This window comes from Microcaecilia unicolor, chromosome 5 (genome assembly GCF_901765095.1).
Source record: "Microcaecilia unicolor chromosome 5, aMicUni1.1, whole genome shotgun sequence".
Taxonomy (NCBI): Eukaryota; Metazoa; Chordata; class Amphibia; order Gymnophiona; family Siphonopidae; genus Microcaecilia; species Microcaecilia unicolor.
In genome coordinates this window covers 14496871-14511599 of record NC_044035.1, presented here as the reverse complement: position 1 = coordinate 14511599, position 14729 = coordinate 14496871, and the positions used below count along the sequence as shown (strand labels likewise).

The window sequence follows — 14729 nt, the reverse complement described above, 5'->3', positions numbered from 1 at the left end:
GTGTGTCTTTTTTGTTTTGTTTTTTTTTGCTTGGGGGGGGGGTTGGGGGAATGTGCTGTGCTATGCTGGCAAAGTGGGATGGATTGGTGTGTGGCTTTGAGGGTGTGTGTCTGTTGTATTGTGTGTGTGTGGTTTTGTCTGTCGAGGTTTGTGGAGGGGGGTCTTTCTGTTGGTGAAATGTAAATGTGGTTGTAGGGGGGGGGGTCAGCCTTTGCTGAGTGGTGGATTGTTTTTTCCGTTTTGTTTTTTTTTGTTGTGTGCTGAGGCAGCAGTGTTGTTTTAGATGGGCGGAAGGTAGAGGAGCACGTTCTTTGTCGGTATTTTTTGGCCGTTTCAGGGCTGCTGTAGGGGAACGCTGGAAGTGAAATGTGCTGTGGGAAGCAGCACCGTCTTTTTCCGTTGGGCTGGGGTTCTGGGCATCCTGGAGGTGGGAGACGGCTTGCCTGAGGACAGGGATGGTTGTTTTAAGTTGACGGAAGGGAGAGGAGCACGGTCTCGGGCCATCGGGTGGTGATCCGGTTTGTTCGGTCCATTTCAGGCCGGCTGCAGGGGAATCCTGGAACATGCGCTGCGGGAAGCTGCACCGTCTTTTTCCGGGTGCTCGGGGAATCCCCGAGGTGGGAGACGGCTTGCCTGAGGCTGGGGATGGTTGGGCACGGCCGCTTTGGCAAAAGGGGAAGAGGAAGGGGGTGGGGAGTTACCTGTAGCTGCGTGAGAAAATGGGTATTCTTTGTTTTGTATTATTAGTTTGCATTTCTGTTGAAGAAAGAGTGGATGCCTTTTGAATGATGGAGGTGGTGCGTCGGTGTGCGGTTGTTTCGTTAGTTTGGCAGCCAGTCTCCAGTGATTCCTAGGCAGGGAAGGAGTACTTCTCCCCCTTCCTTGGTCGCTGTTTGCTGCTGGCTGGGTCGCGGGTAATCCTTCCAGCTGGTCTGCAGCTTGTCCTGTTTGCCCACGTCCCAGATGGTGAGGGGCACGTTGTTTTCCAGCTCATCTGACTCCATGTCAAGCGATCCCAAATATAGTCTTTGCTATGGGCCCTCTGGCACTCTTCAGTACTGGCATTAGGCATTTAAAAATTTCTCTTTCCCCCCCCCCCCCACCGGTCTATTTTTGCACATACCCACAGCAGGAATATTCTTCTCTCGTTCCAGCGGTGGTTCTGTGCTCTCCGTGCTGCACAGATAATGAGCCATTCTGCTGGGGAATGCTCCTCCCTTATTGTCACGTAGTTTCCTCTGATTGGTCCGTCTTACGTTGCCAAGTGTTGCCTGGGAACGGTGTTGTGATGGTCCTTTGTGTTTCAGAATGTTGAGGGTGTTTTTTCTGATTGGTCCATCATGCGAGGGCGGGGCAGAGAGACATGGTCAGTGTTGTGGCTTCACCACCATGAATCCATGAACCCTTCAGTGAGTGACTGAGTGACTTCAGAACGTTGTCTTCAGAACGTTGAGGGTGAGTTTTATTATAGTAGATATGAGGGCATCAGACCTTTTCAAAGTGCTCTTTCTGGCGCTTGAGTAATGTCGTAAACTTATTGTACTTCATCATCTCTCCCACATTTTCCAGCCATGCTCCAAGGGAAACCCTCCTCCATCTTCTTTCAGCATTGGGCAACTACCCTCTTGTCACTAACAACAGTAAGCCCAATAAAATATCCCTCTCAGGGGTTGCCATCTTGTTCAGAAAGGGGATAGTAGATAAATTGGATATTAAATATACTGATCCGGGGGGGAGGTTTTTGGTCAGTGAGGTTACCATAAACCGCCAGACAGTGCTGCTTGGGAATATATACGCCCCAAACCAATATAATAAGAGGTTCTACAAGATGATTGTGGAGAAGTTGTTACAACAGCGGCCACTACCCATAATACTAGGTGGGGATTTTAATACAGTGATGGACCCTCTGATGGATAGTACTGGGCCCAGAAGTCATATTCCTGGACAGGAGAATCGGGGGCTGCCTAATCTCTGTCGACAGATGGGGTTGGTGGATGTTTGGAGGACTCTCGACCCGCAAGGGAGAGACTACACACACTTATCTAGAGCGCATGGCACACAGGCGCGCATAGATTATCTGTTGATCTCGGAGCAGCTGTTTGGTTCAGTGTCCAAGGCAATAATAGGTGCCACGGTAATTTCAGATCATGCATGGGTGGAAATGCAATGGTTGCCAAAACAGGTAGGGGGAGGAGGAGGTAGATGGATATTCCCTGTAGAGCTTTACCGAGACCCAGTTTTTAAGGCCTCTATGTTTTGCAGCTGGAATGAATATAAGATACATAATGAGCCATATGTTGAACGTCCAGTCCTCTATTGGGAGGCAGCTAAAGCGGTGTTTCGGGGGGAAATCATAAGCTATACGGCCCATAAACGTAAAACCCGGCTCCAGGAAATTCTACGATTGAGCCAATTAGTGTGCAAGGCGAGGAGGAGATATGGCCGACAACCCTCCCTAGAGAGTAAACAGCATCTACTATCTTTGCAGACAGCGTTGAACGAACTCCTTCACCAAAAAGCAGTGAAGGCACAAAATTATTATAAATTCCAACTGTATAAGTATGGCAACAAAGGGGGGCGCTTGATGGCGCGTCTAATTGCGGCAAAGCAGGGGAGAACTAGGATATTAATCATGAAAAACGAGCAGGATAGACGAATTTCCACAGATCATGGAATTAGCGAAATTTTTTACAACTATTATAGAAAGTTGTATGAGAGTGCACAGGATGAAGGTCTGTCAGGAGATTCGTACTTGGAGCAGTTAAAGCTACCAAGGCTATCTATGCAAGATGAGCAGAGGCTTAATAATTTAATTACAACAGAGGAGGTGTCATTGGCCATTAATCAAAGTCAATTGTTTAAAGCACCTGGGGTGGACGGCTATAGAGCGGAATTTTATAAACTAATGGGGGAAGAGATAATAGAGCCCTTAACCTCGATGTTTAATACCTTAATAGAACAAGAGCAAGTGCTCCCCAACTTAAACACTGCATGTATTATTGTAATCCCTAAGAAAGGGAAAGATCCAGAATTGGCAGCATCATATCGGCCGATTTCGCTCTTAAATTTTGAGATTAAGTTGTTAGCTAAGATCATGGCAAATAGATTGGCAAAAATTTTACCAAAGTTGATACATGATTCCCAAGCAGGGTTCGTGAAGGGTCGAACAATTGCTAAAAACGTCCGTAAAGTTCTGACCTCCTTAGAGGCTAGCAGCAAAGAGAATAAAACGTCTCTATTAATAAGCTTCGACGCGGAAAAAGCGTTTGACCGGGTTCACTGGGATTTTCTGTACGCGGTTCTTCGGAAATATGGATTTTCGGGCAGATTTTTCTCAGGGATAAAAGCATTATATTCGAATCCGAGAGCCCGAGTCTCGGTTAATGGGATTGAAACATCAGACTTCGTCATAGGAAGGGGAACGAGACAGGGCTGTCCTCTATCGCCTCTATTGTTTGTACTAACGTTAGATCCTTTATTGAGAGATATAATGGAGCAGTCGGAAATAGAGGGAACAAAGATAGGGAGGGAGATGTTTAAGGTGGCTGCATTTGCCGACGATATATTGGTTCATCTGACGAATCCGCAGGATTCGTTGGAAGCGCTGCTGGAGATATTTTCCGAATATGGAGATTATGCGGGTTTTCGGTTGAACCGTGAGAAGTCGGAAGCTTTGGCCTCCTCTGGGGAAGTATGGAGAGATTGGAGGGGCGAATTTCCTCTGAGGCAGGCACAGAACTCTTTTACATACTTGGGATTTTTGCTACCTATGGACACTTCACGCTTATATGACCTTAATATTACTAGGCTGCTGAGGGAGACCCGAAATGTGTTACAAGGCTGGATGGATTTGCCACTATCGCTGCTGGGTAGAATTAATTTAATAAAGATGGTTCTATTCCCCAGGTGGCTTTATGTCCTGCAAACGGTTCCAATCTGGTTGCGTCAGAAGGACTTGCAGAACTTTTATGCACTAGCATCTAAGTTTTGTTGGAAGGGTAGGAAACCACGAGTCCGGTTTTCATGCTTAATAGGTAACTGGAGACAAGGCGGGGTGGGAATGCCGGACTTAGCATTGTATAATCAGGCATGCCAGTTACGTCACTTAGGGGACTGGTTCTTAAAGTCGCAACGATACACCCCTACTGCACTAGAGTCGGCATACCTGGCTCCTTATCAACTTTTTTCATTGCTACATCATAAAATAGGCAACATACCAGAGGGATTGCGTAGAAGCGTGCTGGTGCGGCCGTTAAGAGAGGCGTGGAGGAGGCTGGTGCGCCAACTTGGGGGAGACCCGGCAGTATCAGACCAGCTTACAATATGTGGGAACAGTGAGTTTTTACCTGGGATGTCGAGTCGGTATTTTGCTGACTGGGCGAAGCGAGGAATTGTGTGCTTGGCTGATCTGCTGGATGGAGATGGGCGGCCCCTTTCAGCTAGAGACTTGTTGAGTAAGGTGGGGGACTCCTGGGGTAACAGATTTGCCATAAAGCAAATACAACATTATGTGGCAGCATTGCCAGAGGCCTCTTTGACCGGGCAAGTGGGAGATAAGCTAAGAGATTTTTTTCATTCATTGGGCGAAGGTGAAATTTCTGTCTCCTTGCTTTGTAAAGCATTAACTAGATGGCAACCCCCCAGAGATTATGGGCCACTGAAACAAGCGTGGGAAAGAGAATTGAACTTTGAATTAGTGTCTTGGGATGTGCCGAGGATAGTGGCGCGCATGCCCCTGTTGGTAACGGATGCTCGTTTGAGAGAATGTGCATACCGATGTGTCCACAGAGGGTATATAACAACGTCACAATTAGCACACATGGGAGGGAGCCGAAGCCCAAATTGTCTTAAATGTGGAGAGAGCCCAGGTACGTTCCTACATATGTTTTGGAGTTGCACTCGAGTAAAAAGGTTCTGGACTCAGGTTTGGGGCTTTTGGGAAAGGAGATTGGGTATTAAAGTTCGGAAGACAGTTGAACAATTAATATTAGATTTACCTGGTTCTTTTCGTGGACAGAATCGTTTTGAAGTATTATTGATTCGTAAGATGTGCTTACTGGCAAGGAAATGTATTTTACAATACTGGACGGTTAAAGACCCTCCAGCATATTGGCACTGGAGGAACCAGGTGCATCAACTGGCCTCTTGGGAGGCTGGAGAGATTAGACACTCACAAAGAAAGAGAACCACGTTTTTGGCCATTTGGGGTCCCTATTTAAACATCCTAAATCCCAGAGGTCGTAGCTTGCTTCTAAATGCAAGGTGAACTTCCTATGGTGATTTGGTAACGTTCCTTCAGGGGGGGAATGAGGGGGGGAGGGGGGAGAATGAGGGGAGGGGAGTTAAGAGAGGGGGAGGGAGGGGGGTAGTTAAAGGGTGGGTTAGGGGTTGAGAGAGGGGAGAGGGCTTTTATCTCAGGGTTCTTCTAAGTTGGTTATATTGGGAATATGTTCTTTAATTGATTATAATTTATGAGGGGCGATACTCTGCGAGCCCATCCCTGTAAGGATAGTATCATAAATGGAGATCATTGTGTATGATACAGGAGTATTTCAGTTGTGGGTAAGGTATTGGGGATGTATTTAGATCTCTGTTGAACGGCTGCTCAGTCATTAAAATGGGGGTTATTAACAATATTAATAATATTATCTTGTTGGAATATAAAGTTCAAACACTGAAGGTTGATAAATAAGTCGTTGTATAACTGTATCAAGACTCGATGTAGGCTATATGAAGAGCCCTGTATGACAATGTTTATTTTGTTGTATTTTCAATAAAAATCGTTTAAACATAAAATATCCCTCTCCTGCGTTTAATTTCTACTCTTGGAGACTTCAAGGTCTTCTGCCAAAGTCGCAATGCCCACATTAGCCCTCTCCTTAAGTCACTTCACTGGCTTCCTATCCGTTTCCGTATTCAATTCAAACTTCTCCTACTGACCTATAAGTGCATTCACTCTGCCGCTCCCCAGTACCTCTCCACTCTTGTCTCTCCCTCGGATACTCCGCTCTGTAGATAAACCTCTCTTGTCTGTCCCCTTCTCCTATACTGCTAATTCCAGACTCTGTTCCTTTTATCTCGCTGCACCTCACGCCTGGAATAGACTTCCCGAGCATGTACGTCTAGCCCCGTCTTTAGCCGTTTCCAAGTCCAAACTCAAAACCCACCTCTTTACCACTGCATTTGACTCCTAACTCACTTACCCTGTCCATTATTCTCACCTCTTCATTCCCTTACCCTTAATTGTTCTGTCTGTTTACCTGTCTTATCTAGATTGTAAGCTCTTTGAGCAGGGACTGTCTTTTGTGTATGGTGTACAGCGCTGCGTATGCCTTGTAGCGCTATAGAAGTGATAAGTAGTAGTAGTAGTAGTAGTAATGGAGAAGCCTGCCCTTGCAGATCAGCAACGCGACCGCGCAGGCTTCTGTTTCTGTGAGTCTGACGTCCTGCACATACGTGCAGGACGTCAGACTCACAGAAACAGAAGCCTGCGCGGCCGCGTTGCTGATCTGCAAGGGCAGGCTTCTAGATGGAATGTTGCTGGAGGAGGAGTAGCCTAGTGGTTAGTGCAGTGGAACATGGAATGTTGTTACTATTTGAGATTCTGGAATGTTGCTGTTACTTGAGATTCTACATGGAATGTTGCTACTATTGGAGATTCTGTTGCTACTATTTGACATTCTACATGGAATGTTGCTATTCCACTAGCAACATTCCATTTTTAGATTGTGAGCTCTTTGAGCAGGGACTGTCTTTTCATGTATGGTGTACAGCGCTGCGTATGCCTTGTAGCGCTATAGAAATGATAAGTAGTAGTAGTAGTAGAGTATAGGCTCTGGCTAATACTTGCATGATAATCTCTTTCCTTCACCTTTATTTTATCGTCCATTGACCCTGCTTACTTTGCGTTCCTCCCAGGATTACCATCTAGAGCAGGGGCAGACATCTCCAGCCTCACAAGTCAGTCAGCTTTTCAAGATACCAATATAGAATATGCATGAGATGAATTAGCATATACTTCTGTTCTTTGCAAATGCATCTCATGCATGTTTATTGTGTGTGTCTTGAAAAGTTTTGACTGGCAGTGCTTGAAGACTTTAGTTGCTTCTGGTGGCATATATACGTGAGATAGATTTGTCTACAGTGGGCCTCCAGTAAGTGCAAATTTGTCTCTTGCATTTTTATTGTGGTAATCCTGAAAACCTGACTGGCTAGGTGTGCCTCCAGGAGTGGGTTGAGAAGCACTGATCTAGACAGAGCTGTTGGGCAGCCAAAAGAATGTTGGTTTCATTAAATCCCTGGTGTTCTGTCACCTGAACTGGTTTTGTAGGGAAGGAACATGAACATATGTGTATCTGCGGTTTATAAGCAAACAGTGGTTTCATTATTTTGGCTGCCATCTGTTGTTCTTTTTGTTTACATAGATGATAAGGCTCCAGTGACTGACACAAACATCCCTTCTCATCTGGAACAGATGTTGGATATTCTGGTGCAAGAGGAGAATGAGAGGGAGTCGGGCGAGACCGGTCCCTGCATGGAATATTTACTCCATCATAAGATCCTGGAGACACTCTACACATTAGGAAAAGCTGATGTGAGTTCTTCCTCTTTGTAAATAAAACTTGCCAAGTTTAATCTTAAGGATTCAGAAAGGTAAGGGAGGGACCAGTATCCAGTGGCGTCTCCAGACAGAAATATTTGAGGTGACAACAGGGGGGCAAGCTTGGTATGGAGGGGGGCAAACCAAAGTGAAATTTCCACACATGCCCACACATCAAACACCCTCTCCCCAATTCCTTTTTTAAATTAGCAGAGTAAGGCAACATAGAGGCTCATTTTCAAAGCACTTAGCCTTCCAAAGTTCCATAGGTTTCTAGGGAACTTTGGAAGGCTAAGTGCTTTGAAAATATGCCTCATAGCCTTCTATGCATAAAGAAACCCTCCTCATCAAGCTAGTTTCAGCTCCCAGTTAAAACCACCTTTATAATTCTCCTATGGTTGCCCTCTTACTTGATGCAGAAAAAGCGTTCAATCGTATTGAATGGTCATATCTTTTTGAAATTATAGATTGGTTTAACATGGGTTCCAAGTCCAAACAATGGATTAAAATTCTTTATTACCAATCTGCATCCAGGATTTCAATTAACAATTCTTTGACATATCCAATTTACCTCAGTCATGGTACTAGACAAGGATGTCCCTTATCCCCATTATTATTTAACTTGGCGTTGGAACCCCATCTTATAGCGATTCGTGAAAATTCCAACATTAATGGTATTAAATCCAAATCATTGGAAACTTATTTTGTGACATTATAAGCCACTATAAGGACCCCAGCCAACATGAGCCAAGATTTGTTTACCAAAGTGTTTCTCCTATGTTAATCCATTAAAAAAAAATATTTTTTTTAAAAATGGATTAACATAGGGTAAACCTCTCTTATCTGCACCCTTCTCCTCCACCGCTAACTCCAGACTCCATTCCTTTTATCTTGCTGCACCATATGCCTGGAATAGACTTCCTGAGCCGGTACGTCAAGCTCCATCTCTGGCCGTCTTCAAATCTAAGCTAAAAGCCCACCTTTTTGATGCAGCTTTTAACTCCTAACCCTTATTCACTTGTTCAGAATTCTTATTTTATCATCCTTACTTTAATATTCCCTTATCTCTTGTTTGTCCTGTTTGTCTGTCCTAATTAGATTGTAAGCTCTGTCGAGCAGGGACTGTCTCTTCATGTTCAAGTGTATAGCGCTGCGTACGTCTAGTAGCGCTTTAGAAATGATAAGTAGTAGTATTTATTTAGGTTTTGCTCGCTCCTTTATCAGTAGTAGCTCAAGGTGAGTTAGATTCATGTACTCTGGATATTTGTCCCAGGAGGGCTCACAATCTAAGTTTGTACCTGAGGCAATGGAGGGTTAAGTGAGTTGCCCAAGATCACAAGGAGCAGCAGTGGGATTTGAACTGGCCACCTCTGGATTGCAAGACCGGTGCTCTAACCACTAGGCCACTCCTCCACAAGTTAGCAGCATATGCAGATGACTTGATTCTTTTTCTATCTGAACCAAATTGCTCTATAGCAGAATTAATCAACACAGTAGATTCTTTTTCCAAATTTTCTGAATAGAAGATACATTGGGACAAATCTGAAGTAATGCCCCTAAATGAGATTACCATTTGTCTCCCTTACAACTTAAATATTTAGGAATATGGTTAAATATGAGTTGTTGTGGACGAGTAAGGTTCATGTGTTATAGACACATTGAGGAATCGTAGAGAGGAAGAGTTGTGTAGAGTCTATTACGATCTTTGGTTTCGTTGTGTTGCGAAGTTTAGGCACTTAGGTTGGGTCGGTTGGGTATACCTTTTTGAACAGGTTGGTTTTTAGTGATTTCCGGAAGTTCAGGTGGTCGTACATTGTTTTCACGGCTTTTGGTAGTGCGTTCCACTGTTGTGTACTTATGTAGGAGAAGCTGGATGCATAGGTTGATTTGTATTTGCGTCCTTTACAGCTTGGGTAGTGGAGGTTTAGGTATGTTCGTGTTGATCTGATTGTGTTTCTTATTGGTAGGTCTATGAGGTCTGTCATGTATCCAGTCTGGTACTTATCTCTCTATGTCTCATCCTTATCCATTCCCCATGTTCGTCACCTGCCTTCTTTGTCCCCATACCCTTCTGTATCTTCAAGTCTTTGCTTAAAGCCCACCTCTTCAATGCTGCGTTTGGCACCTAACCCTTACCGTTCAGTGAATCCAGACTGCCCAAATTTGACTGCCCCTATCGGACCGACCGTTCACTTGTCTATTAGATTGTAAGCTCTTTGAGCAGGGACTGTCTCTCTTTGTTAAATTGTACAGCGCTGCGTAACCCTAGTAGCACTCTAGAAATGTTAAGTAGTAGTAGTAGTGTATCTCTGTCTCTGTCCCAGCTTCTCCCCCTCTCTTCCCATTCTCCTGCATCCACCATCCCAAGGCCAGGATCTCTCCCTTTCCCCTCTCCTTGCCTTCCCTGGAGCGTCTCTTCTACTCTTCCCCTCCTCTCTCTTTTCACCCCACCTCGCATGCCAGCATCTCTCTCTCTTTCCCTCTCTCCTGTCCCTGGCTCCAGCAGTCCTCCAACATCTTTCTCCCTTCCCATGCCTGTGGTTAGGTATCTCCGTGTTTCTGTTCCATCAATCCCCCTTTAACCCCGGTCTGGTAACTCTCAATTCCCTTCTTCCTCCTTCTCCTCCTGCCTGCCAGCCCCCTTTCCCGAAGCAGACATCTCCTCCGGCCTCCCTCACCCCTGGTCCAGTAACTCTCTATTCCCTTCTTCCCACCCTCCCCTTCACTCAGTCCTCCAGCCTTAAATTGTGTTGTCAGCAGCATCAGCCACTGAAGCAGGCCTCTGCCGGCAGGCTCCAGAAATGATCGCAGTGTTGCTTCCCGCATCCTCTGACATATAATTTCCTGTTCTTGTGGAGGTGGGATGCAACACAGTGATCTCTTCTGGAGCTGGCCGGCAGTGGCCTGCTTCAGTGGCTGACATTGCTGAACATAGCTGAAGGTTGGAGGACCAGAGGGAGGGGGTAGGAAGAAGGGAATAGTTACCGGACAGTCCGGGAGGGGGTGAGGGAGAGAACTGCCAGACCTGGGAGTAGGGTGGGTGGAGGATGCCGAACCATTTACGCAGTGAAGTTGGGGTGGAAAGCAGGGGCGTATCTGAGGTTCAGTGGTAGGGGGGCAGGGGCTAGAGTGAGGAGGCACATTATAACCCCCCCCTACCGCCGCCCCCCCCCGCCGCCGTCGTCGTCGTCAACCCTCCCCCCCACCGCCATTAACCCTCCCCCGCCTACCGCCGTCACCCCGAGGTCCGCTCCTGCTGGCTTTTTAAACTATTACTTCAGCTGGCGGGGGACCCCAACCCCCGCCAGCCCAGCCGAGGTCTTCTTTAACTTCTTCATCCTCGTGCTGTTAAAGCTGCATGATGCATCCTTCCAGTTGGACGGAGTTTGACGTCGCAGCACGTTGACGTTCGTACAACGTGCTGCGACGTCAAATTCCGTCCAACTGGAAGGATGCATCATGCAGCTTTAACAGCACGAGGATGAAGAAGTTAAAGAAGAGCTGGGCTGGCGGGGGTTGGGGTCCCCCGCCAGCTGAAGTAATAGTTTAAAAAGCCGGCAGGAGCGGACCTCGGGGTAGGTGACGGCGGTAGGCGGGGAAAGGGTTGGCGGTAGGCGGAGGAGAGTTAACGGCGGTAGGGGGGGTCCAGGGCGAAATCTGCGGGGGCCCAGGCCCCTGTGGCCCCACGCAGATACGCCCCTGGTGGAAAGCCATTTTTTTGGTGTAGCACTTGCCACCTCGTGCGACGCACATGCCAGTATCATTGGATAGAAATGGTTGAAGTGGATGTCTCATTTCATCACTGGCATGTGGCAGTACTGACATTCATACACAGAGCTTTACCACTTCATTTTAGTCCAGACCTGCAGTGCCACCTAGAAGTGTAATACAGATCCCCTCCACTGAACCCAGCAACCCCTTTCTACCATTTGAAATCAGTGCTGCAGTGCTTCTGAACGGGCTTCTCAGAACCTCTTGGAAATCCATAACTGTCCTAAAATCTCTTTGAATTAAGTAACTGAGCAACTTTGTAAGTTTGTAATGTTGTGGTAATATTGCACTTGGATGTGCATAACAGGGATAAAGAGTTTTTAGTCACTGTATTCCTTACTGTTTTTTTTTTTCTTTTGTTATTCTCTCTTCCAGTGTCCTCCAGGAATGAAGCAACAGGTTCTGATCTTCTATACCAAACTCTTAGGAAGAATTCGGCAGCCCCTTCTGCCGCACATTAACGTACACAGACCAGTGCAGGTACCAGTACTGCCTCGAGCAATATCTCAAACAACGGGCTGCTCCTGTCTCAATTTAATTTCCAAATTCATTATTTTTGTCTTCTCTTCACAGAAGCTAATCCGACTCTGCGGGGAAGTCTTAGCTACCCCGACAGAAAATGAAGAGATTCAGTTTCTCTGTATAGTGTGTGCAAAGCTAAAGCAGGACCCTTATCTCGTCAACTTCTTCCTTGAGGTACGCAAACTTTGCTTCCAGAATTCAGATTCTTGCGAGCTGCATGTCTGAAGGATTCTGCAGAGACCTAGGCAACGTTGTACAGTTTTTCCAAAGTTTGATTGGTAATTTTATAATGCTTTTAAGGCATTTCCTTATGTGCAGAAGTATACATTGATAAAATTGCCTTCCCCAATGTACACGTAAATATACCTTTACTGCTTATCATTTCTGTAGAACAACTTAGACATACACATGAGAGATGGTCCCTGCTGTGTAGAGCTCACAGTCTATTCAAGACAATATGAGGGCTGAGAGATTACACACTTTTGTACATATTATAAAATATGCATGTAATGTAAACCGGGGAATTTTTGCATGCTATGTAAATAACCGATGTAAGTGTGTGCGGGTACTTTTAAAGAAATGTGCAGTCATTCTTTCCCTTTGAAAACTGTTGCAACTTGTGTGCATGTTCCACTCATACGTTAAATGATCTACTACAGAATTACTCTCTAAGCCTGCAGCCAGTTAACGATTATTGAGTAAAATAGGAAGAAGCAATTTTTTGAACGTAAAATTTGCTTTCCAGTCAAAATGATTAGTATCAGATCTGGAAACATCCTGGGCTCCAGGTGCCCCAAGCGCCTGAAATTTAATATCAAGTGCTCACTAAAGAGAAAGAGTTATTACTGCTAGTACAGGTCCTGACCCAAAGTGAGAAGAAGTACCCCATGTTCTGCCTGATTAGAAGGGAGTTCTTACTGCTGCTGTGGCCTGTCTGAGGCGTCGGGGAGAAAAAGCTGGAGAGATGGAAGGGAAATGGGAAGAGCAGCTGGAGGAAGAGGAGGGACTTTGGGCAGAGGAGGTTGGGGAAGGAATAAGCTAGAGAGGAGGTAAACAGGTTGTGTGGAGGAGAAGTCTAAAGAGGAGGATGAGGGAGAGAAGAATCTTTAGGAAGAGGAAGAAGAGAAGAACGTAGAGACAGAGTACTTAAGAAAAACAACACCTAATCACAACACCTCTACTCAGGAAATCTAGACTACCCCAACTTAACATTTCGTCCTTTAGATTGTAAGCTCTTCTGAGCAGGGACCGTCCTTATTTGTTAATTTGTACAGCGCTGCGTAACCCTAGTAGCGCTCTAGAAATGTTAAGTAGTAGTACTTAAAAAAACAAGTTCAGAAACAATGAAAACCTGAGCAAGATAAGGAGGAAAAAAGAGACAAAGGAAACCAGAATATTTTCCATGGATTTTAAAAACTCTTGAACTGGCTCCCAAGTTTTCTAAATATTTTTCTACCTATGATTACTCTTATTAGGAATACCAGAACAAGTGAGAACGTTTTAACTATACCTGTGCAGGTACTAGATACAAGTTGGACCTAACCATGCTTGGGGTTCATGCTGGAATTGATGAAATAGGAACAGAAAATGAGTCTTATACTCTAAAAATCATGAACATTCCATCTTCACTTAAAGAGAGCCATTGTTTGAAGACTAGTGTGAATGAGGAGAGAAACGAGTCTTCACCCCCTCCTCCCCCAGTTTCTTGTACTAGATGCAACTTAGCTTGGAAATAGAATCTTCAGTTTCGAAAAAGCCAGCGGTCATAGGTTTTAATCCCAGGACCCTGGTTTGGAAATGATTTAGGAGTAAGTCAAACCTTTACTGCTGGATTACCATCAGTCAAGGGAGAGTTGATATTTTCTGGCTATCTTCTAGGTTTTGAGTTGTCCCTGCTTTCCTGTGTTGAAAGTTTGCTTGAAGAAAGAGAGGATTTTATGGAGATAGGTGCAACAGTGAGAAAGTTTAAAGTAAAGTGAGAGTGAAGGGGAAGTCCGGGACATTGCCGTCATCTACTATGTATGTTATATGTATATGACATGTTGGTTGATTGATGAAGAAAGAACAGTAATGGAAAGGGGTGAAGGCAGAGCTTTGGAAACCAGGAATAGCTTTTCTTGGAAAACTAACACTTTTCCTGTAGTTTGAAGATTTAATAAAATTGGTTTGTAGGCCAGTGTGATTATGCAGATTTTGGGATTGGTTGTACAAACTTTTATTTTGATAAACTCAAACCACATTTAAGTGTGTACTAACAAATAGTGTCAAAAGTTTAAATGGATATGTGCCTTGGATGCTTTAGATGAGGTGCTTTAGATGCATTTTGGGATAAAGAAGCTACATGATTTCAGTGATAATCAATATGTAAAATATAATTATAGCTCAACTATAATGGAGAAATAGTTCAGGTGCTTATCAGACATATAGTTCAGGACCTACAGTGGGGGAAATAAGTATTTGATCCCTTGCTGATTTTGTAAGTTTGCCCACTGACAAAGACATGAGCAGCCCATAATTGAAGGGTAGGTTATTGGTAACAGTGAGAGATAGCACATCACAAATTAAATCCGGAAAATCACATTGTGGAAAGTATATGAATTTATTTGCATTCTGCAGAGGGAAATAAGTATTTAATCCCTCTGGCAAACAAGACCTAATACTTGGTGGCAAAACCCTTGTTGGGAAGCACAGCGGTCAGACGTCTTCTGTAGTTGATGATGAGGTTTGCACACATGTCAGGAGGAATTTTGGTCCACTCCTCTTTGCAGATCATCTCTAAATCATTAAGAGTTCTGGGCTGTCGCTTGGCAACTCGCAGCTTCAGCTCCCTCCATAA

General features: G+C 44.9%; 1 protein-coding gene across 1 annotated transcript in view; it reads left to right on the top strand.

Moving 5' to 3' along the window:
- FAM160B1 (family with sequence similarity 160 member B1) overlaps window positions 1-14729 on the top strand; it is a 115248-nt gene that overhangs the window by 25934 nt on the left and 74585 nt on the right. Inside the window, exons 3-5 of the mRNA XM_030202663.1 lie at window positions 7425-7594; window positions 11747-11851; window positions 11945-12067. Of these exons, the coding sequence (XP_030058523.1) occupies window positions 7425-7594; window positions 11747-11851; window positions 11945-12067 (398 nt within the window). The remainder of the gene's footprint in view (window positions 1-7424; window positions 7595-11746; window positions 11852-11944; window positions 12068-14729) is intronic.